Below are 25,129 nucleotides of genomic sequence, written 5' to 3'. Positions count from 1 at the left end.
CACAGGCCCATCATGTATACCAACTCCCCTGACAGCATTAACACCTGGCCTCCCCTTCTTCAAACTCAGTTAGCTCAAAGGACTCTTCTCTTCTCTTTTCTTTTCTTTTTTAAAACAGGGTTTCTCTGTGTAGCCTTGCCTGTTCTGGACTCGCTTTTTAGACCAGGCTGTCCTGGAACTCAACAGAGATCAGCCTGCCTCTGCCTCCCAGAGTGCTGGGATTACAGGCATGCGCCACCATGCCCAGCTGGGACCATTCTTGAAATAGCACTATTTGCCTAGCCACAATGTAAAATACACTTCTTCCTAGAGAGTAATAGAATTCACAAATGCACAGTTGCTTAAAATCAGATGGCAGAAATCATAATGTATCCTCGCCTGTCCCCTAACATACTCTGTTTGGAAAAAGGGAAAGAATTAACTACCTTTCCTGTGAGTCCACTGTCTTGTCCTGAATTTGAGCACTGCTGTGTGGATACATAACCAGGGTAGGCTACTACTGTGTGAGTGCCCAGCAAAGGTGGTACATGCTGCACTTACATTTGCCCTCAGGCGTGAGAGATTTGAGAGGTGCAATCTTCAGCATTCATGTATCTACTACAACCTGGGAGCAGATGTCTGCTGACATGGAGCAGTGCTTACTGAATCTGCACAGACTGCCTGGAGCACAGATGTGTAAAATTGAGAAATATTCACTGCCTGTAGGTAGGAAGGCCAAAGGAAGTAAACAATTGTTACCTAGAATTTGTACTTTTAAATGGTCTTTTGAACCAGACTCTCTGGCTTGCCACCACAGAAATGGCGTTTTAAACAGGCACCCTGTGATTCTCATTGAACATGAAGTCACTGGCAGGTGATCTAAGAAGCTCTCTGCTCTAGAGTTCTGAGGTGCCTGATTAGGTCTGAAGACCAAGGTGTCAGTGTTAGGAACATTTGTTGTAAATTGTGAAACGCTTACAGAAGGCAGAAGAAAGCTTTAGACTCTGAGCCTTGCAGGGACAGTAACAGATCTAGATAGTCGCTTGGAGAGGGTAGGTGTTGACTACTGGATGTGGAGGTGGACATTGAGAAATGTTGAAGTTATTTTTATAAAACAGTGTTTGTTTTTTTTTTCATAGCTTATTTCTTAACCTGGCTATCACACAAATAATTGAGACATTTTTATAATACAAGGCTTCACAGTACAATCTGAGCAGTTTAAGTCTGTTCTTAACCCTCTATGTTATTTTGTTGTACTCCCAGCAAACATTTCAGTGATACTTGTACTTTGTAGTTTACCTCAGCTCTAGCTCCTTCCTCCTGATCTTCCTTGAACCTCTACCCATTGCTGAATCCCCCTTTTCTGCTCCTAACTCCTCCTCCCCTGGCTGGCAGGAAGTCCCGCCCTATTCCTTCCCCTGCTTGTCGATTGGCTGTCAGCTGCTTTATTGACATAACAGGGGGACAATTGAGCAGAGTTTACCCAACATTTAGACAGGAAATCAGAATTTAAACTACACAGTAACCTTATGCCTACAGAGAAGCATGCTGCTGTCTGGTTAGGATGAGAGTGTCTTCAGCTCTGTGCTGTTTTAAAGACTGGGTGGCTGTTCCTGGATTCCCAGAGTTCCTTCTTGAAGTTCCCATGATCTTTCCCTGTATACTGTCAATTTACTATTTCCTGTCCATCTTGTTCTTGCAAAGGGCATGTGAACTGCTGGTGCAGGCAGTTAGTGTTTTGCCATTACCATAGAGAAAGTGTTCTTCCGGAAACTTGCTACATATATAGACTCCAGTCAAGGTTGGACTAGAGTTGTGTGATCCAGGGATTAATTCCTTGAATTGGTTGTCTCACTTATAACAGGAAATATAAAATTGTGTTAGAAATTTGAGGAAGGTGGCAGAGGATAGAAGGAGCTTCTTCCTGAAGCCCTGGACTTGAAGCTTTGCTTATGGCAGATCCTTTGATATAGGTGGGGTTACAGTCCTCAGGGAGGATCCTAGGCCAAAGTGTGTTGTGTGTAGAGTGTGTTATGTGCAGCTCACGTCTACATATGAGAACAGACCTTGGTGCTCTTAGTGGCTCTGGACCCTGGGCTTAGTAGTCCCAGCTGCTCAGGAGTCTGAGGCAGTGGGGTCCCGTGAGCTGCTCAGGAGTCTGAGGCAGTGGGATCCCGTGAGCTGCTCAGGAGTCTGAGGCAGTGGGATCTCGTGAGCTGCTCAGGAGTCTGAGGCAGTGGGATCCCGTGAGCTGCTCAGGAGTCTGAGGCAGTGGGACCCCGTGAGCTGCTCAGGAGTCTGAGGCAGTGGGATCTCGTGAGCCCAAGCACTCAGGCAGCTTAAGCAGCATGATGAGACCTTGTATCAAAACATAAAGTGTTTTGTAGTGTCTTTCTTTTCTTTTTTTAAAGATTTATTTAGAAAAAAAAAAAAAAAAGATTCATTTAGTGGGCTGGAGAGATGGCTCAGAGGTTAAGAGTACTGGCTGTTCCTCCAAAGGTCCTGAGTTCAATTCCCTGCAACCACATGGTGGCTCACAACCATCTATAATGAGATCTGGTGCTCTCTTCTGACATGCAGGTGACATACTGTATACATAATAATCAATAAATAAATCTTAAAAGAAAAAGATTTATTTATTTACTTTTGTGTATATGAGTGCACTATCTGCATGTATACCTGCAGGCCAGAAGAGGGCATCAGATCTCAGTATAGATGGTTGTGAGCCACCATGTGGTGGCTGGGAATTGAGCTCAGGACCACTAGAATAGCAGACAGTGCTCTTAACCACTGAGCCATCTCTCCAACCCCCAGGTCTAGTATCTTTTTTTTTTAAAGATTTATTTATTTATTTTATGTATATGAATGCTCAGTTTTCATGCACACCAGAAGAGGGCATCAGACCCCTTTACAGATGCTCGTGAGCCACCATGTGGTTGCTGGGAATTGAACCCAGGACCTCTGGGAGAGCATCCAGTGCTCTTAATTGCTGAGCCATCTCTCCAGCCCCTCAGGTCTAGTATCTTAATAATAAATAAGACTCATAATTCTAGTACTTGGAAGTCCGAGGCAGGAGGATTAATGTAGGTTTGAGGCCAGCCTGGATTACATAGTAGTTAACGCCAATCTGGAGTACATAGTGAGATCTTGTTTTCAAAAACTCAAACAAAGCAGGAACAAAACAGTAGGAATAGTAAGTCAGAATTTTCCCTTTGATGTGGGCTTGACCAACACTATGTTTTTAGGAGTCTTGAGGGAAAGGACATTATCTATTTGTTTACCTAAGAAATGCTTGAGCACTTGTATTTGCCAGTAGACATGGCTGAGGAAGTGTGCTTTGATGGTATGTTGTACTGGAGGACTGTCTACAATGGCAAATAGCATCCCAAAGGAAATTTAGAAAGCAGAGGACAGATTAAGTGTTGGTCTCTAGGCCTGGCCTTGCAGAGCTGAATGGGCCCTGGCCTGCAAAGACCTTTGTTTTTGTTTTTGTTTTTTAAAGAAAGGAGTATACAGTTGAGTCTCAGAAGTATAATTCCAACCCCTTCAGCAGAGGATTGTCAACCCTTAAGGTGTCTGTACTGTAAACTAGCAGAGAAGAGAGTCCTTTCAGTGTCCTCATAACCTACACCTCTGTGTGACTCTCCTTGCTAGCTCTCGCCCCAAAACTACTTGGCCATGCTTCTTACCAAGCACAGTACACGCCATAAATACTCTGTAGTTAGGATGAAATGCCATGGCAGAAAACAGACCGTCAGCTCCTAATTTAGAGACATTTCCTTGAGTTTATTTTGTGTGGTACTATACTGGGTGCAATTAGCCAGATTGTGATCTAGGATGGTCTACAGAGTAAGTGGTCTCATTTCCTCAACCTTAAGTAAGATGATGGCTGATTGGAGACTGTTTCAGAAGAAATAAAAAGCAAAAAAAGTTTCCTGCAAATAATAAGGTAAATATTTTTAAATAACAAAAAGTAATGGACTGGAGAGATGGCTCAGCAGTTAAGAGAGCTTTCTGAGCTTCTAGAGGACTAGCAGGGCATCTGTGCAGGGAGCATCACCTGTGTTGCAGAGATGTCCTCCCACAAGGCCACAGAGGCTACAGAGGCTCCTATTGACTGGTGGGCAGATGGCCAGGCCACGCTGCCAGGCTGTGGACAGCACGAGCTGAGCAGTCCCCATGCTTTACTCCTTCATTGCCCTTTATTGTTTAATGCTTGTCTAGCATTTGGTTTCTCCGGTTGGATGAATGAGATGTGGCTCTGCCCAACCCTTCCTTCCTTTGGGGTCTTCTGTGATGTGGGTGGCCACTTGCCACCCAGCCAGGCCACCAGAAGAGGTAAGCTGTATGGACACCAGAACACACTTCTTGCTCCCCCCTCCCCCCCCCCAAAAAAAGTTGGTAATGTTTTTTTTTTTTTTTTTTTCTTTTTTTCTTTTCCTGGCCTCTATTGAACCTTTGAGTTATGTTTTGGAGTAAGAATTACAGTTGGGTCTATATTGGAAGTGTTTGTTTTGAATTGCTTTTGTAGATTTATTTGGACTTGTAAGATTTAAATCAAAGGAGATGAATAACTTGGTTTTTTTTTTTTTTTTTTTTTTTTGTGCCTTTGTTTGTTTTTTAAGGCAGAGTTTCTCTGTGTAGCCTTGGCTATCCTGGATTCTCAGTAGACCAGGCTGGCCTCGAATTCACAGAGATCCTCCTGCCTTTGCTTCCTTAGTGCTGGGATTAAAGGCATTAAATTCTTACATAGTTTTTCTAATTACCACCTTTAGTAGACATAGTTATGTAGAGTTCAAACACTAAAAAATACTGCACAATTCCAAGTCTACATGGTGGCCAGCCAAAGATTGCTTATACATAACACCTTATATTTCTCTGCATATACTAAAATATATTTTATAATAATGTCTTAGGGACAGTTTGTCCTTTTCCTTTTCTTTTATACTTAATATGCTTATTATTTAAGTATAGTTGGGCATGTAAGTATAATGTATGAATACTTAATGTTTAATAAATAATGCTCATTTGATAAATATTGCTTTTTACTGGTGTTTTTAAATGTATATTAAAGAGTCATTATTCAGACAGAATGAACATTTCAGTTTTGTGGCTTTGTAAAGACTTGCCTTGTTTTTGTGAACATGATGTATGTGTCTTAGGTAGAGAGAGAATCCAGTACAATAAGATGTGCAATGTGTATTGTTGATTTTGAGTTACATTGTCCTGTAATTTGGTAGTATTTCTTGCATAAGCTTCTTCCACTAATTCTAATAGCATGTGACTCCCTGAGGATCACATCTAACCTGTGGAAAATGAGTCCTGGAAAAAAATGGCTGCTGAACGCCAACGTTCCAATGTTCAAAGGCTTGCTGGGCTGCTTCTTGCCCTTACAGGGTCTGGGTTGGCATTTTAACTGTGGTTACGTAGCTTCCTGCTCACATGTGGAAGAGGGTTTTGCTGAGTTGTTTGTGAATTATATAAGCTAATATATCTAGAATAAATGGTAGCTGTCACACTGTTCAAAAATTAAATATTAGAGCAATACAAAAGTAAAACAATGATTTGGTTTTTAGTGTAAGATAGCTAAAGAATTTTGTTCAGTGCCTTGATCTCGTATTTCAGGACATAGAGACTCTAGATATGGGCTTTCTGTCTTTCTTTCTTTCTTTCTTTCTTTTTTCTTTTCTTTTTTTTTAAAGGTGACTAACTGAGAATTCCTCTTTCCCTATTTTGGGGTTCAAGGATATTACAGACAGCTGGGGAATGGTGTGCTGTGTGCAGCAGATGACTTTCTTCTGAGTGGTTGGGCTAGTGTGCCAGAACTCACATTTACATTTTGATTCTGTTAACACATTTCTAAGGTCTTTCCATTGAGGCAACTCAGAATTTTATATGTTGGGAAAAATAACTTTGATATTTATTTTTTCAGCAAGAGAGTCTGTATTCTATCTGCCTGCTAGCTGTTTCATATTAATCTTATCACATACAGAGCTCGCAGACACTGGTGTCTTGAAAAGCATGAGCCATGTCCTACTGTCAGATGGGAAAGAAGTTTGCCTCTTCTCTGAAGGGAGACCTCATGTGGGATGGGATTGTTTAGGGCTAGAACACATTGCTACCTTCAACAGGTTCCTGTGATCTAAACATCACTAGTGTGGTGCTGCCTAGCAGCCTGGCAGCCTACACAGCTTGTTCTGTTTCATTGGCATTTCCCTCTGCAGCTGTCTTCACAGAGACAGAGTCAGAGTTGAAGTGCTTGCTTGCTTGTGTTTTTGTATGTATGTAGAACTGTATGTACAGCTGGCTGTCCTGTGACAGTATGTGGCAGAATCTGGAGTGGTACATCTGGGACTGAGTCCAGTACCTTTTTCTTGGGGGTCAGGGGTAGATTTATTTCTTTGTTCCTGAATTTGATCATCAAATACTTATGCAGTTAAATTCAAAGAGAGCTAATGTTAGTTGGTGAGACATCTGGTTCTAAGAATAAGCTATGGTGTTATCATTTGTGACAAATGAATTACAGAATGCTGAACTTCATCTGTTCTTCAAAGCAAAGCATTTAACCTGACCATGTACTTTGCTTTCTTACATTGTAAAGTAATGGCTACTCTATTTAAGTGGACTAGACTATTTTAAAATTGGCTATGGTCAATATACTTTCCGGGAAGAATAATGGTAGCCTGTCTTGTGAGCATCAATCAGGGTGACGGCATTATTGTATTTTCAACTTGATGGCATATGTAGAACAGAACAGGCCAGTGGAGTTTCTGAGGGGTGTTAGGTAGCATGGCACTGCACCTGAGCTGTAGAGTCAGCAGAGAAGTGTGTCCCCCTTTCCTTCAGCTTTCCTTCCTACTGTTGCCATCCAGTTTTCAGGTAACCCCAGGAATACTGCACACACATCTGTGCACTCAGTGAACATTTCAAGCAGTTTTCTTACCTAGAAGCAGTCTCAGAACCTCTGCTATTTTTATGTCACATAAGTAATAAGCAAGGTCTGCACCTTGGCTGTACACTGAATGGTTTATCGTTCCCTGTGCCTCCCTGTGTCATGTGCATCACATCTCTGCATTCTCAGCGGTCCATTTACTGACTCAAGTTGGACAACATGCACTCAACAAGTTAGTGATGGCGATCTATGAGTGGACCCTTCTCTTGGTCTCTGCCCACTCAACTGTCAGAGCATTTCCTCTTTGTGTTTTCCCCCCCCACAAATGTGGTCCTTCACTCACCAGAGGTGATTGTGTTCTTTTTGCCTCTTGGTCATCACTGTGTGTTAAGTTGCAATTGAGTCTTTATACATAGTAGTAACCATTGTACAGAACAATGGTTTTTCTGACCCTGGCAACCTAGATATAGTGGAAGCCCTTTACCTTTTTATGTAATTGTGCAGTGTCTTTGGCTAGAAGAACCTGCCATGTAGTGAGTGGAATCAAGGTGGATGGGACAGCTTTTATAATGTTTTCCTTACCTCTTCTGGATAAAACTAAAGTGAAATTGATTAGTGAGTATAGCCATATAGTTCAATGAGAAAGGTAAGCCAGTATTCTGAAGTGGCATCTTCTGTAGTTATCACAGAATTTAGGCATACAGGGCTGCCAATGAAGGATGGATGTTAGAACCACGTACCCAGATCAGCCCCAGCCATTCACACCCTGTTGGCTGGCTTTCTTCCCGGCCCCACCTTCTTGTGTCAAGCCCCTTCTGTCCCCACTACCTATAGGACAGCACTTTTTACCTTTGCTAGGGACCATGTCTATTTGCCTGCTAATATTGTGTTCTTTAAGTACAAGTGAAAGAAGAATTTATGAAGTAATGCTTACCCAGACAACTCCTTGCTGCATTTCAGGCTTTTGAAAATACTGCCCAGTAAAGTGTTTTCAGAGGCTTCAGGCAGCTTATAAGTTGCTTTCCAGTTTATCAGGAACTGCTTGAAATACATCCTCCTTTTTCCATACTGCCCCCCCATTCTTTTTTTGCCACCAAGCTGTTTCCCAAGTAGGAATCTGTCCCTGTTCTCTAAACTCGAGTTCATATATCTCCTGTGCCTACACTCTACTTTTCTTCCCTTTCTACTGGTGGTTGACACTCTTCCCCATGAAGGCGAGGTACCTGTAAAAGTTTTGTTACCTTACACTTAAGAATCATACTTGATAGCCTCTTTTCCCTTTAAAGCAGTAGGAAATATTCCTGAAATAGAATCATGAGGAAAATATAAGGCCATTAGAGCATGAGAAGTTACTGCTGTTGCTATTGAGTCACCAGACATAGCTGGGCTCTTTTGTCACTGTGAGGTGGCTTTGTCCATAGTGTTCATTGAACCTGTTTATTTGTGTTTAGCCATGTCAGCGGGAGCAAGATTGGCTGGGAGAAGACAGGAAGCCATGCAGAGCCACTGGCCCGGGGAGATCCAGGAGACCAAGTAAAGGTACAGAACCCACACATCTTCTACTGCTTAGTTTCTGACTGAGCATGCACACTGGTGACCAAGTTAAAGATAAATCCTTTCTGAAATGTGTCATGAGTCAGATGCTTTCCAGAGAGCTCAGAAAGGGAAGGGATTGTTTAGAACTGCCTTAGTCTGCTTGGCCTGGGAAGCATGGCTCCCATAGCATTCCTTCCTCTTCAGAACCTACTACTTGAGCCTTCCTGTGCCCTCTTTTAAGGGGACGTTGTGAAGATTGTTTGAAAAAGCACCTGGAGTGTATTTGGTAAAAGTAGAAGTAACTGGGTGTGGGAGGGCTCATCTTTAATCCCAGCACTAGGAAGGCAGAGGCAGAGGCAGGTAGATCTGTGAGTTCCAGGCCAGCCCGGACTACATAGTAAGATACTGTCTCCAAAAAAGTAAACTCAATTCTATTTCTCTCTTACCTACTTCTGTCTGCTAGTAGTGACTTCTGGAAACCCTTTTGTGTTTTTTGATTTGCGAGAGTATGTCTGCCACCTGTGGTCCCTGGGGGATAGAAGACTCTAGGTTCAAAAGGGCATCCGGGCATCCGGGCATCAGAGGTTAACTTAAAACCCTGAGTCCACTGAATGACGGTGGGTCAACTAGAAATATGCAATAATAATACCTCATGAGGGGCTGGAGAGATGGCTCAGCGGTTAAGAGCGCTGTCTGCTCTTCTAGAGGTCCTAAGTTCAATTCCCAGCAACCACATGGTAACTCAGAATCATCTATAATGAGACCTGATGCCTTCTTCTGGTGTGCAGGCATACATGTAGGCAGAACACTGTATATGTAATAAATAAACATATCTAAAAAACAAAACTTCATGAGAAGCTGCTATTCATGAAAGAATCTGGCAAAATACTTTGCACTGTTTTGTATCTATGTTATTATGAAGAGGGAGAGCGTAGAAAGGCCCTGTGAATTTTTCATGGGCTCTTTTTTTTTTTTTTTTTTTTTCAAAAATAATTTTTTTAATTAATTTATTCTTGTTACATCTCAATGGTTATCCCATCCCTTGTATCCTCCCATTCTTCCCTCCCTCTCATTTTCCCCTTACTCCTCTCCCCTATGACTGTGCCTGAGGGAGACCTCCTCCCCCTTTATATGCTCATAGGGTATCAAGTCTCTTCTTGGTACATGGGCTCTTCTTTTAAGACCAAATTTGGCACTTGTGTATTAAAGGGTAAAATTAGCACTCAATTATATACTCTTGTAATGAAGACATTTATTCCAAAACACAAAACATACATGTTTTAGGAAGACATCAAATCAAACAATAAGCAGTTCTTGTTTCCAGCATTTTGATCAAGAAAAAAAGTTAATTGTGCAAATAATAATTACTCCTAGGCACTTTTTCAGACAGTTCAAAGCATGCCAGGGCATCTGCCTCTACCCCTTTTTTTCTTGGAGTCCTGCCTGGCACTGGTGCAACCCAGAGTTAGTCCATTGTGGTCCAGCTTTCCTGCCCTGTACCCATGCCTGTTGTTTGTGTGAGCAATTGTTAACAGAATGGGTGTTTTTCACCTAGAAATGTATTATCCATTTTTATAGGTCTGAGTCATTGTGGTGTTTTTTGTTTTTGTGGTGTTCTGCATTGTTGCTGTTATTACTCTGTTTTACTTTTGCCTGTGTGTAATTAAATTTGGGGCTTTATCATGACTGTAGAGGAAATTTTAGAAGGGAATTTTATTCTTGAGTACCAGCAATAACAAGGCCGAAGGCAGACCTGGTATGAATTCAGTGTTTTAAATTACTGATTATAGAACAGTGGTCAAATGCTTTGAGTGCTAGCTTCTTAAAGAGTAAGACTTTAACCAAGATCTTATGGACAATAGAAACAGAAACACTTGGTGATGGTCAGAGAATGGGGCTGCTTCAGAGAGCTGGAAACACCATGTTAGGGAGCCTAGGGTTGGGGAGCTAGAGCTAGAGCTGCATCTTGAGATGAGTCTTCTAGTCCCTCACACAACAGGAGGCAGTGTGTGCTGCCTTGTGTGGTACAGCATGTGTTGTTGGTGTTTATGTGAAAGGCAGTCTGAGGAGGAACAGGTAAGTATGTCCTCTGGCCACCCTGCCTTTTGGTTGGCACTGAATCTGGCCACTGCAGGCAAGAGTCATCCCTATGCCTTGTATGTTTGACATTATAAGAATGAGACATGAACTCCTTTCTCCACTCTCTGCCCTTTGCTCTGTAGGCAGAAGGTTCATCCACTGCCTCTTCGGGAAGCCAGCTAGCTGAAGGCAAAGGGAGTCATATGGGCACTGTCCAGCCAATCCCGTGCCTCCTGTCGATGCCCACCAGGAACCACATGGACATCACCACACCTCCCTTGCCCCCTGTTGCACCTGAGGTGCTGAGAGTGGCTGAGCACAGGCACAAGAAGGGACTGATGTACCCCTATATCTTCCACGTCCTGACAAAGGTAGTGTCCAGGGGCCTTGGAGTAGCTTTAAGTATTTGATAGCTATTGCATCCCTTTTTTTCCTTTTGAAACATTTTTTCTTTATAAAGTATTTCCAGTTTCTAAACATTAAACAAAAGATTAAAATTTGTCTCTATAAATGCAATTTAAAAGCAAATCATAAAATCTTAACTTTCCTCTTCAATTTAATACAACCTTTTTTTAACCCCTAGTGAAATTGTTTCATGATTCATACTTTTTTCTTGGTAAAGACTTTTTTACACCATATTTGTGTTGTAATGTCAGTTTAATTCTAATGTCGTCAGTGGTACCTGACTTCTTTATTATTTGTCCTCAGGCAATAACGTTTCTCCTTTACTAGTATTCCGTGCATTTGTTCCTCTACTTTGTTGACTGCAGTCTTAATGATAGGACCCAAAAATGAAATACAAAATTTTATTAAAATGTACATATTAAAATGTACATTATCTTTTTATATAGTGGCAAAATTTGCTTTGTTAGTATCTTACTTTCAAATGGGTAGCTAAATATATGCATGTCATTGACCTTGGTTTTTAATCTTGTGTCTCAGTGTATCTCTTGTGTATCTAAATTTTCTCAGCAATTTATTGTCTTTGTGTTGGCACAAATTACTTCAGTGATAAATTTGTCATACAGAATTGGTTTATTACTATCTTATTTATCAACATGTTTTCTTCATTACACGGCCCCTGTTATTCCCCTGCCTCTATTTTCTGCAATCCATTTGTGGCTTGTAAAATGGAGTCAGTAAATGCAAAAGGCTCCTTCCTGTTTCACAGTTCTCATGAGGTGGACTGTGACTCATCCAAACACAGAGAGTATTTAACCAGTGCTATTAACTCAACTGATAATTCATTTACTTTTTACTTGTCACTGCCTCCAAGTCTTGTCTTACTGTTTAACACGGGCATGCATGAATATCAATGGTCAGATTGTGGTCGTAAGAAAAACATTATTTTAGAGAATCATCAAAAATTGCAATTTTTTTTGTTGTGGTTTTGTTATGGTGTAGTTAAGAATCCAGTATTTTGGAAGACATTTTTCAAAAGAACATGTATAAAGATGGCACTGATTCCTTGTGGCACAGTGTGAGGTACTAGGGGCATGGGAGGCGCTTTCTGCATCCATGCAGCCAGCTTTGATGCCTGGGCAATTGTGTAGAGCCATGTGAAGAGTGCAGGTGGTCTTAATAGCTTTCTTCTGTTCTTAACAAATTTCAAATTAAGATTGACAATGTCCAGGCTTGAGAAAAGTAAAATTAACCGTCTTTTCAGATTTTAAAAGTACTATTTAGGATTTTTCAGTACAGGGAGAGTTTAGGCTGCATTGCATACATACCGTTTCCTATTAGCTGAATAGCCATGATGTGCATTTGAGTCAGTCACAGTAACATGAAGAAGGCTTCGTAGTAATGTTTGAGAATTACTAGTAAGAGAAATCGTCATAATAAATGAGTATTTTAGAGTATATTTAACTATTGTATTAGTGAAGAGGAAAGAAAGTATTGAGGATAAGGAGAAAAGCAATTTTGAAATAAATTTGTGTGAAAGATTAAATATACAAGGTGGATATTAATAGTAGTGTTTAATATTCATTGAAAGTCATGCGTGTATTTTTGTTACAAATAATACATAAGTAAAATTCCTTGAGCATTTTGATGTATTGTGATACTATGCAATTGAAGTTTGGCAGTAGTCAACTCCTAAACACCACAATGGCTTGTTTCTTGGTGGCATGTTCTTGGGTTAGATGAAGGCCTTACCATATTGGGGCCTGAGCTGGGGATGGAATGCTTTCATCTTCTGTCCCAGCCACTGTCTGTGGCCTTGACCATGGCAAGACACATGGTAAGCACCTACTACATGGGGGAAACGCTGAGGTCATGTGTAAAGAGTTCTCTTAGGGAGATCATTTTTAACATGTAACTTTTCATGGAAAAGCTTGGTAAAAATATGGCTTTCATTTCGGAATACTGCATTCCTTGGATTTTGTACAGGTCATTGAATATTACAAATTTTATTACATCTGACCATCTTGACCTATGAATAAAAGGTGTAGATTCTTCATGCTTTCTTCTGTATTTGTTGTCTGGTGTTATCTGTGTAGAATGTTTAAAAGACTTTGGCTCATCTATGTGGTTTCTTTTGTTCTTGGTTTTGGATTAAAGATAAAGTAATAATAGGATTAATTTTGAGTCTCTGGACATACATTTGGACCACAGACTGCCAGTGAACTCTCCTAAACATCTCACTGTAGGCGAGTTGTTAAGCCATTGGGATAGAATAGCTATGTCATTAATGGATGATGCAGTATATTGCTGTGAGTTTCTTATAAATTCAACATGAAAAATGTGCAATATTATTCTGCTTTCTTCCATGCAAAGGGTGAAATCAAAATTGCTGTTTCTATTGAAGATGAAGCCAACAAAGACCTGCCTCCGGCCGCCCTGCTCTATAGGCCAGTTCGTCAGTATGTTTACGGAGTCCTGTTTAGTTTGGCAGAAAGCAGAAAGAAAACTGAGAGACTTGCTTTTAGAAAGAACAGACTTCCACCAGAATGTATGTACTGTAACAATCCATTGTTTGTTTCCCTCGGTTCCTCGTAATCTCTTGTGCGTTTTCTAAAGCCTTAGACGTATCATGGCGGAGTTGCCTGAGACCCTCCTTGTGCAGGAGGTGGGTTGTTCTCGGGATGGCAGGACAGTGTTGAGCCCTCAGAACAGGAGGAGAAGCCACACTTGGTACTGTTTTAGTAATGATGCTTATCTGGTAAAAGAATAAAGCAGCAGGTTTCCGTGTTAAACTTGATTTTCTCTGAAAACATCTTGAGTAGCCATCACTCTCTCTAATTGCCCTGTTTTAGTAGCCAAAATGAGTCTGCCCCCTGCCCATGAGGCACAGATACATGCTCTCCAGCAGCTCAGGTTTGGAGAGCAGCTCCAGTAAGGTTTTGCCACCATAGTGGACTCACTTCAGAACTGCCATGGTTTGCCTGGGTATGGCCACTTCAGCTCATCAACTTGGGGGGAGGGGAGGGACACTGGAAAGGACTGTTTATAATGCTGGTCAAAGCTGAGGGCCAAAGCATTGTCTTTCATGAGGCCTGTGTCATATTTTGCGAAATCCGCCCTTTCTTCTTGACATTTTTATCTACAATTTAAGAATACAAAAATCACTACATGCTAGGAAGTATAGAAAGGATCTCTAAAACATAGAATCTAAAATCAGAATATTATGAATTCTCTCAAGTAAGGTCCTTTGGTTGTGACTCTGGCTGTGGTGAGTGAATGTTGACCTCACTAGCCTCACTAGATGGTGACACACATGGCCGGCACTTCCTACCTGGCTTGTATAGTTCTGAGCATAGGAACTTCAAACTCAATCTATGGGATCTTACACTGTAGCTCAGGCCAGTCTGAGCTAACGCTATCCTCCTGCCTCAACCTCCTGAGGTCTGGGGTTACAGGTTATGAGCCAAAACAGCTGGTTTAAAATTTCTTTTTGTTGTTCCTGTGCCAAAGTTATAACCTATAAGACTTTAAAACAAATGCCCTTCTTTCCCCTGTCTCAGAGCTAGTTACATGAAAGGTGCAGCTGAGTTGCTTGTGAACTGTAGCTGGCAGATGTGATGCTGGTCCATCAGGGCTTCTCTCTATCAGGTATCAAAAGCCTATGGATTCCTGTGCCTCTGACCTGGGCCTCTTCTCAGCCCTCATCCTCAGCTCCAGAGACTGGATTGATTTCTCAAAGGATGTTCTTTAGTTTATTTGCTTATGTGTTTAAAGCAGGGCTATTCTTCATAGAGTTTCCAGTAATCACTTATGCCGTCTCCACAGAACCTGGTGTGACTGGTTTCTCCCCCTCAGGCCTGGGGTCTTAGTGTTGTGGTGTGCTGCCATACCAGAGACACTAAGAGAACAATCTTGACCTCGTACATCTTGCTTCAGGTCTGCAGGCAGCAGAGACGAGTCTTTTGGAAAGCTGATGTGTAAAGTACATAAGGAGTGGAGGATGTTAGGGGCCAGGCAAAGCCTTTTCCTTAGTAATGCCTACCTACCTTTAATTTTGTTCCAAGCAGGCCTTGGAGACCCCATGGGAATTAACCATCAAGGAAAGCAAAGATTGGGCTAAGAAAATATGAGGTGGCTCAGGCAGGCACCCCAGTGTGCAGGCTGCTGACCTATTTGAGAGAGAAAGGAGCATGGGAGGATGTACAAGGGTGGAGGTGGCAAGCTGTTCCTCATGTCCTCTTCTCTTTAGACACAGCTGAGATGGCAGAAAGGCCCTGGCGTTAGGATGTGAATATGACTGGGGCTGCCTCTTCCCTTCCTTTACCTTTATAAAATTTGAAAACTAAATACTTTGACTTCTTTTTCACTAGGAAGGATCTCTAGAGAGAAAACGTATGTGCTCGAGTAGAAATAAGTGCAAATAAGGAGCCAGTGTTCTGGGCTCAGGCTGAAGAACCTGAGCGGTGGGGTGTTGTTTGTGTGTGTGTGCGGGGGGGGAGTGGTGTCAATTCTTTGGATCCACTATTCCTGAAAAGGGCAGGAGAAGCTGAGGATGAGAAGGTATTCGGGCTTGCTTTGGGGGAAAAGGAACCAAGTAACAGTGTGCCTGAGTGGGCCTGGCCAGGTAGGCTTTGGAACGAAAGGTCATCTTCTCACACAGCAGTGAGATGGCTTTTTTTTTTTTTTAAAGCAATAGAAATTATGTTTTTATTTTTTGACATTACAATAATTTGGTTCACTGGAGAGGTGGCTCAGTAGTCCAAAGCACTTGATATTCTTGGAGAGGACCAGTGGTTCTGTTCCCAGGCCCAACATGCTGGCTCACAACCACCTATAACTCCAGTTCTTGGGAACCTGATTTGCTCTTCTGCCCTCTGAAGGCATTGCATCTCACGTGGTGCACAACATGTATGCAGGGTTACACAGTACATATAAAACAAAATAAATTAGTCTTGCTTTGCAGACCAGCCTGTGCTTCTGGATTTTCTATCACCAACTCCCCCTCCTTCATAATCCCCTGGTAGTAAGGCCTGAGTCAAAACCTTCAGAAGGCCAAGTAGACTGTTGCTCCCTTCTCATGCACCAACCCAAAACTGACCAGACGATAAAGCTCGTACTCACCCAGGATTCAGGAGCAGCTGTTTTCAATGTCTTTTCTTTTTCTTTTTCTTTTCTTTTATTAATTTATTCTTATTGCACCTCAATGGTTACCCCATCCCTTGTATCCTCCCATTCCTCCCTCCCTTCCATTTTCCCCTTACTCCTCTTCCCTATGACTATGACTGAGGGAGACTTCCTCCCTCTTTATATGCTCATAGGGTATCAAGTCTCTTCTTGGTGAGGTAGCTTCTTGTCAAATGTGGCTTTGTGCTTAGGTGACAAGTATTTGGAATCAATTCTATCAACATATCTTACTGCTACTGAGTGTGTGACTTCTGTAGGAGTGTCTATTAGGCAGTCACAAAATAAACATTTGGCCAGGTGATGGTGGTGAATGTCTCTTATCCCAGCACTTGGGAGGCAGAGGCAGGTGGATTTCTGAGATTGAGCCCAGCCTGGTCTACAGAGGAAAGTTCCAAAGCAGCATGGCTACACAGAGAAAACCGTGTGTGTGTTGGGGGCAGGGGGAATATTAATGAGCAATTGTTACAAATGGATGGTTATGATTTATTGAGGTGAATACATGAGTTTTTTTAGTGTATTAGGAAATTAGAATTTCTCTGTGAGAGAGTGTATAATTACTGAGGATCTTTGAAGGCTTAGTGCTAAGATACCCCCTCCCCATTTTTGTACTCTTTGTTTCTAATCTTTGTATAGGACTAAGAGGATCATTCAAGGTTTGGGGTCAGTCTAGAAATAATGTGGGGCCGAGGACATTATATGGGAAAGGAAGGGTCCCTGAAGACACTGTGTAGTTAGTTAATGAAACCCTTAGAACTTCAAATGATTGAATTTCAGTCTTGGGATGTCACTCTAACCTGTGGCCACTCCTGAATGACCTGTAGAGTACATGAGATCACTGATATATGGAAGGAAAGCCATGAGCCACAGACGTGTCCTGTGACAGCAGATCTGTGTAGGATGGTTCTTTCCATAGTAAGACCCTTGTGGGTGAACTCCAGTAGCTGGTGCAAAGTAACCTCCGAACACATAGAAATAAGTTCCTGATGGTGGTTACCATGGCAAATAAAATTTGTCAAGATGGCCTTATTAGCAGAGAGACCTATCCTAAGTGTATAAAGAAATCTTGAGCCTTGTTTAAAAATACTGAATTCTCACTAGATTTGAGAGATATACCCATTTGTAAATATAGTCCTGTGATTAGGACATGTGGACATGTTCATCATTTATTCTTAGTCTTTGTATTTCTTGTTTAAGGTTCATTTACCTAAAGTTAATTTAGACTAGGATATCAGTCACTTTAAACTTCCCAGCCATGGCTTAGAAAATGACTGAGTGGAAGAACACCTGTCTAGCACATGGGAGGACCTGAGTTCAATCTCTAGCACTGCAAATGAAGAAGACAAAAGGGGGAAAAATCACACAAGCCTTTTAAAAGTCATTGCATTATACTGGTAGTTTATTTCCTATTTCTTTCCATTTATGCCTCAACTCTGTAATTTTACTTTTAAGAAATTCATCAGAAAGCAAGCCATCAAGATAGCTCACAGGTATGGAAGCTTGGTGACCTAAGACTGATTACTGAAGTCCACATAGTGGAAGGAGAGAATTGACTCCTGGAAGTTTTTTTCTCTGACCATCACATATTTGGACATACCCACACTTTAAAATTTAAAAACAACAAAAAAGTAGTTCTCCAGGAAGGTCTGGCCATGTAGCCCAGTAGTAGTGCACTCATCTAGCATGGGAATGACAGATTGTTCTTACAAATGGAAGAACCTTTGTTGATATCAAGTTTTCAGTAGAATTCTGATTCCTGTTGATGGAATAGGTTAAAGTGTTCCTTCCTGTAGACAGCTGTGGTTCTCCTCTCTCTAGGGGTTGATGGCCACCAGCTTACTGAGGCAAGGGGAGCAGAAAGACCAGACAAGGCACGGGGCGTGGCTTGAAAGGCTGTAAGCACAAATATCAAATACTCCAGGAACCACTTCAGGAGCTAGTTCAACTTTACTCAGGGAGAGCAAAGGCTGTATACCCCTTGGGGAGTGGGTCGAGGGCTTCCAGGATAGGCGTTCATAATTGGTTGGAACCAGGCACTTTAAGGATGCTTATTTTGCATTTGGCAGCACCTTCTATTATACAAACAGGAACATAGTATCTAATTGTCCTATAGGTGTAGGGAGGGGAGAGCTAGCAGGGAGCTGTGTCAAGGGACATATATCAGATCTGGTCTAAAGATACTCCAGATGGAGTTGGGCAGAGGGCCGGAGGCCCTGCTGAGCATAGGGAGTCCTACACCTCCACCGAGCTCAGAATAGCTATCCAGACCAGGAGGACCACAACCTCAAACAGTGGGGTCCTTCCAACAGACAGTAACCCAGAGTGGGCACTCAAACTGAGGACACAGGCACAGTGCTCATATCAGGGAGGCTGAAGCCCTGTTTCTTTGTTGCCTGAGCAAAGCCACACCTCCCATCTTGAGTGAAGGAATTTCCTAGGTTTGCCCCTGCTGGGCCGGAGGCTCTGTCACTGTGCTACCCTCTTCTGAGCCTATATACCCCATGACCTCTGACTTACCCCCAGTATTTGGTGTTCTCCAAGGACTGATGGGAAAAACTAAATGACTTAAAGCATAAAAGTAAAATGCAGGTTTCAGCAAGATAGAAGAGAGTGAGGAGTCTTTGCTACACCTGCAAAGTGTAAATAACATTCAGGATATAAAGCTCGATGAATTCCCCATGATGCACTTGAGCTGTGTGTGGTAGCACACAGCTGTAATTGTAGCTCAGAAGGCTGAGTCAGAGTGAGACCTTCCATAGTAAATTCCTGGCCACCTTGAAGGACATAATGAGACTGTGCCTCAAATAAAATAGAACAAAACTCATCATCCATTTAATAAAATAACAATTGTTTTCTTGCTTCATGTTTCCTGTATCTATGAAGTCTTCTTTAATAACTCAAAATAATGTATAGGCTTATTAAGGGATGGCGTGTGGAGGCAGGGACAGTGTACTCAGTGGTATAATAGAACACTTGTAACATGTCCAAGGCCGGGTTTGAGTCCTAGAACTGCCAAGCAAAAAAAAAAAAAAAAAAAAAGTAGATGAGGGGTTTTTGTTGTTGTTGTTGTTGTTTTTGGTTTTTTGAGACTGGGTTTCTCTGTGTAGCCCTGGCTGCCCTGGACTTGCTTTGTAGACCAGGCTGGCCTTGAACTCACAGTGATCCACCTGCCTCTGCCTCCTGAGTGCTGGTATTAAAGGCGTGTTCCACTGCCGCCCGGCTAGATGAGTTTCTTGAAGGTGGAATATGCATATTCCTGCAGTCCCAGTACCCAGGTGGTTAAGGCAGGGATGCGAATGCTCAGTCTGGATTGGGGAGCATTTTGATACATTTTAGAATTAGCGATGCTTTTATATCTATCTAGCTTTATTTCTTTTGATTTTTATTGAGAAAGAATCTTGCCTTGTAGCCCAAGCTGGGCTTGAATTTAATAATTTTTCTGTCTCAACCCCAAGTATTGAGATTGTAGGCCTGCATGTCCTCCACCCACACATTCCAGTATCTTCTATGAAAGCTGTTTATAAATCACTCTGAATATCTTTATTCTATACAGCTTTCCAATACTAGCACTGGCATTTTTTCTCACAGACTTCAAATTAATCAACACAAGAAATAGTTACCCAGAACCATCACCACTGCCAGTAACTCCTTTGAGCTGGTTCTTAGTTCATAAGTCCTTAAATTTTTGAGTTTCTAAAATGCCAGGAGCCACATACCTGAGGAGGAAGAGGACTGAGCCGCAATCATCTACGTATCTTTGCTACTGTGCCTACCTGTGTCCTGTGTCCTACTGAGCATCTTCTCTCCGTGGATGGTGTCAGTCCAGATGAAAAGCCTCTTAGCTCATACCCTTGAGGACTGTGGAGGTGCTCAGAGCAAGGAGGTAGACTGTCGTGCACCTCACTGCCTCTACCTGCTGCTCTGGAGTGGGCAACATCCACAAGGAGTAAAAAAATGGCTTTCATGGCTGGGCGTGGTGGCGCACGCCTTTTATCCCAGCACTCGTGAGGCAGAGGCAGGTGGATCACTGTGAGTTCGAGGCCAGCTTGGTCTACAAAGTGAGTTCAGGATAGCCAAAGCTACACAGAGAAACCCTGTCTCGAAAAACCAAAGGGGAGGGGGAGGCTTCCATGGTGTCCAGGTTTTCTTTCTATCCTGAGCCAAAGTTGCTTACATAATTTCCCCTGGACACTCTCAGGCACAACAGCAGCTCCTCCCCAGTGCAGTGCACACAGATCACAGGTCTTGGAAGCTGATCCTTTTGCTGCATTCCCCATCCCCCTTGTAAAGGTGGTGTGGCATGCTGCAAATGCTCCTGAAATGGCACTCTGTGGCACCAGGCTATAGAGGCAGCCACTATGAATCCCTAGGAATTCCTACAAAATGGACTGGGCTTATTGCTCTTGGCTTGTGGGTATATGCCTAAAATACTTATTAGGTATGATATAAGGACATGATCAATGTCTGGTGGCAAACACTGGGTTTTTATTGACAGCTTAAATATGACAGTATTTAGGGTGTGTTTTCTGTAAATTGAGCCTCCAATCCCATAAACACTTGCTGTCCTAGAATTGGTTTTACTAAATTAAAACATGAGTTTAGGGTATGGTCAGAAAATTCATCTCTATTGCCTTCTAGAAGTAAGCTCCTGCCAAGAGCTTTTCTGTCAGTAGAAAAGGTGACATTAAAAAAAAAAAAGAAGAAGAAGAAAAAAAAAGGTGACATTAGTATTCACTAAGGTGACGGGTCATGAATGATCTATTGGTTCCTCTTGCTCTGTCTTGAAAAGGCAGCATAAGCATGACTTTGTGCAGTGGTCCTACCACTGATCCACCATGCTTTGCCTCTGGCCAGACAGTGCCACCCTGGCAACCTAGTGCCCTGGTACCTTCTTTAATTTGTTATTTAAAGTGATTTACAGAGGTAGGGGTAGATCTGGGTGTAGTAGTAGGTGACTATGGTGGAAACACTAAATGGAATTCTCGAAAGAATTAATAAAATGTTATGTTAAAATTTAAATTTAAAAACAATTTATTGTAATCAGTTAATTTTACACAAATATAAGCTATGCTATTTTAGTTTTCCCTTCATAGTGAGAGTGCTGGGTGCTTTTTATGTTTATAATTAGTATTTTGTTGCCACAACTGTCTCTTCTGTCCTGTCCCTGCCCGGCGTATGAAGTACTCACAGGATGTGGTTAGTGACTGGCCAGCAATTGCACAGCTATTGAGTGGTCTCCAAATATTAGCATGTTTAAAAACAGCTGAGCATCTAGGAAAAACAAGTCCTACAAGTAAGCTTTGTGTGATTATTACACCTAGTAGATTTGAACTGTGCTGCTTATGACCATTGCAGGCGGATGACCAAATGCTTAGTGCTGTGAGAGATGGCAGATGCCTCGCCCATCCTTTCTGTGTCTGTGGTCTTGCCTAGTACCCACTGGATCCCCAAGGTGTAGGGTCCATAATTTAGCATCAGATGAGGCAAATTTTAGATACCAAGGCTGGAGGAAATGCTTCTGTATGAACTAGGCAGGCAGTGCCTAGAATACACATAAAACACGTCATTGTGGAGATTGCCTTTACTAAGACATGTACATACTGAGATCTGGTCCCCAAAATAAATAAAACACAGTTTGTGCTTTAAAAAGTGATTAAAGATAGTCTAAAAACATCTGAGGAAAGGGAAAGAAATAGAACGACAAAGATAGATGAATTAGAATGTTCAAAGACTCTAGACACAGGAAACCTGTAGTCTCTATGGTCACTACAGTGTGTGCTGTGAACACTGGATTTTGTGTGGTGAATGTGTGGAATGGGAGGGAGAGGGAAGAACATGAATGAACAAATGAACACATGTCACAGATGTAGGAACCTAGTCAGATGCTCAGTTGGAAGCCTTGCCTGCTCTTTTCCTCTCAGTACTGAGTGTCCTTTGTGTTGGTCATAATGGGAGGCAAGGAGAGGAATGGCCTTCCAGGGTGGCTGCTTATGTGTGTGGGGGTGGTGGTGGTAGTGGTGGTGGGAATAGCACATGTTCTGATGTTGGCACAACTGAGGACGCTTCTGGAAGCTGACTTGTGTTGGAGCACAGTGGGAACCAGGTGGGATGGTGATGCTTTAGATTGTGCGTCCACGGACAGGCCCTTTTGGTGATGGCTATTTTTATTGGGGATTTTCTTCTTGACACCTAAAATAATAAAAGCAAAAAGTATATGTTGATACACATGTGAATGTTCTGAGTTGATAAACTTTCAAGTAAGCATTTAAGTTGTCTCAGCTATCCTTTTAAAACTACTGAACATAAACTAGCCTTAAATGTGTTAGTACTTATATTTTCATCTAAGATAGTGAAATGTAAATGGAACTAATTTGCCTCACGACAGTAGTACTTGTATTTGTGTTCCTGCTTGGCCTGCTGGCCTGCATGCAACAGCATCACTGCCTGGCGCTCTCCCCAAAGCTGTGCCCATCATGTCCCCATATGTGATGCTATTGCCTTATGTGTTGAGATTGAACTGTGGGTTCTTTCTTTCTTTCTTTCTTTCTTTCTTTCTTTCTTTCTTTCTTTCTTTCTTTCTTTCTTTCTTTCTTTCTTTCTTTCTTTCTTTCTGTAACTGATGCATTGCACCTCCCAGAACCTAACTTCTGGCAGTTTTCATATATTTGAAGAGAATATTATATTACCTGACTTTATTTAGACTCAGAGTGGAACTTGAGATCGTCTAGTTACTTGGGTGATTCTGCCATGATTTTTGAGTTTTCTGAATCTCCTCGGCCTTAGGTATTGCATTAGAGAAAATGAACCTGGGGGTCAAGGTCGTTTGGATAGTATATCCTTAGCTCCGTCCTGATGTCCATGTCAGATGGAGCCTTGAGTACAGGCTCTGTTCTGCTTCCGTGTTCACTGTTTGTTGCTTGAGAAATGTACATCCAGATCCATCATCAGATTGGTACCTCAGTGGAGCTGGGGGATCCTAACTTCCATATCACAGGCTGCGTTGTCTTTTACCGCCACCCTTGTAGATTTCCCTTGGTGTATTTGAAGACTGTGGAACCATGTCATGTTTCTGTGTTTGTAAGACTTGACTCCAGCAGTGATGAAACACTGGATGTGAGGTCATTGTTAGTTTTGTGAACTTAGGACACTTTGCCTCTCTCAAAATGAAATTTTGGAGAACTTTGCACAGTCTTAAGTCCTGCTGAAGATAATTGCTGTGTTCTGCCACCATCTGGGATTCAGAAGTTGGAATGTTGATTCTACACAGTCATACTGGCCACCCTGTAATGTCTACTGCCTATTTAATTAGGAAACCTTAAGTAAAGTTGTTGCAAAATGTAAATGGCTTCTCAGATATGACTTGTGGAATATTTATGTAGAAAAAGAGAGCACCTAATTTGGGTTGATATATTGGAGTACCAGAGAATACCACATTTCTATATATTAGACTCATTTTCATTAGCATTGAAATTCTTAGTAAATTTAAAGTATCAACAAGTCTCTAACATCTATTGTCTATACATTCAGCAAGTAGGCAAATCAAGTCTTGATCTGTCTGAGAAGAAATTTGTGTGTGGCCTGACTGAAAATCTAAATGAGCTGTTAATCACAGAATAGAATTGTGAGAGAGAATTAGCAGCTTGCTAAGGAAAGAATGCCTCATTCTCTACAAGGGGGGCCAGTGCTAGAACAGGTTGTTATTGTGTAGGCTGGCCGGCCAGTGAGCAAGCAGCAATGAGCCTCTTTGTGTTTTTCCTCTGCAGTCTCACCAGTGATCATTAAGGAATGGGCAGCTTACAAGGGAAAGTCTCCTCAGACCCCAGAACTAGTGGAAGCACTGGCCTTCCGGGAGTGGACGTGCCCCAATCTGAAGAGGCTTTGGCTGGGCAAGGCAGTGGAGGACAAGAACCGCCGGATGAGGGCCTTTCTGGCCTGCATGAGGTCGGATACCCCAGCCATGCTCAACCCTGCCAATGTGCCCACTCACCTCATGGTGCTCTGCTGCGTCTTACGGTGCGTGACTGTTTGTGGGACTACAGGGTGACATGGGGCATGAGCACAGTCACCATGTTCAATGTCTTCTGGGAAAGATGACAAGCTTACTCTACAGGAGTTGTGCTGTCTGTTGACGTGTGTGTGTGTGTGTGTGTGTGTGTAGTCTAGGAGTATAGGTCACATAGATGATACAAACAGTTATATTAGAGTGCATTTAATAGAGTAGGTATATTTGAAAAAAAATGTATAGCTTGTAAATGTGTGTGTGTGTGTGTGTGTGTGTGTGTGTGTGTGTATGAGAGAGACAGAAGGAAAACAAGTAACCCTGTATGCCTGTGGAACCTGGAGGTCTACACTGGGTGTTTTCTTCCTCAGTTACTCTCCACCTTACCATAATTTATTTATGTGTATTGATACTTTGCTTGTATGTATGTGTGTATGTTTGTGAAGCAGTCTTTAAGCATAAACTAGAAGAGTGATTTAAGAAGGTAACCTCTGTGCCTCCTCCTCCCCACAAGATACAGAAAATAAAATCTGTGTGCTCTGTGATCAGGAGCAAAAATGAATTTGGTTCTGTTCTAGTTACTTCTCGGTTGCTATGATAAACACCAAGACTTAAAGCAGCAACTTGGGGGAGGAAGAGTGTAGTGGCTTATAGGTTATAGTCCATCAAGGGACAACTACACGAACTTGAGGCAGAAACTAAAGCAGAGAGACCTTGAAGGAACTTGGCCTACTGGCTTGCTCAGTTACATTTCGTAAAAAGCCCAGGTTCACTTCCCCAGGGATAGTACCATCCACAGTTGTCTAGAGTCAGCCACCCCCAAGACACAAGCACACACACATGCCTGCATACATGTGTGCTCACAGGCCAATCTGATAGGTGCTATTCCTCAATTGAGACTTTCTCTCACAGGTATGTCTTAAGTTTGTATCAAGCATAGTCAGTTTATGTGTGTGAAAAGACGTTTAACACTTGACCTAGGCAGCACACTGTACCCTGTATGATACATAATTTGTAGTCGCCTCTGGGCAGCACACAGCCACATCTGTTGGGTATGGATG

The 25,129-nt window shown here is 42.2% G+C and overlaps 1 protein-coding gene across 1 annotated transcript in view; it reads left to right on the top strand.

Annotated features, from left to right (window-relative positions):
- Fam120a (family with sequence similarity 120A) overlaps nt 1-25,129 on the top strand; it is a 96,738-nt gene that overhangs the window by 48,766 nt on the left and 22,843 nt on the right. The window contains exons 8-11 of the mRNA XM_051170952.1: nt 8,323-8,410; nt 10,630-10,857; nt 13,262-13,436; nt 23,833-24,082. Coding sequence (XP_051026909.1) covers nt 8,323-8,410; nt 10,630-10,857; nt 13,262-13,436; nt 23,833-24,082 — 741 coding nt within the window. The remainder of the gene's footprint in view (nt 1-8,322; nt 8,411-10,629; nt 10,858-13,261; nt 13,437-23,832; nt 24,083-25,129) is intronic.

Source organism: Acomys russatus, chromosome 3 (assembly GCF_903995435.1).
Source record: "Acomys russatus chromosome 3, mAcoRus1.1, whole genome shotgun sequence".
NCBI lineage: Eukaryota > Metazoa > Chordata > Mammalia > Rodentia > Muridae > Acomys > Acomys russatus.
This window is presented reverse-complemented; position numbering and strand designations above follow the sequence as displayed.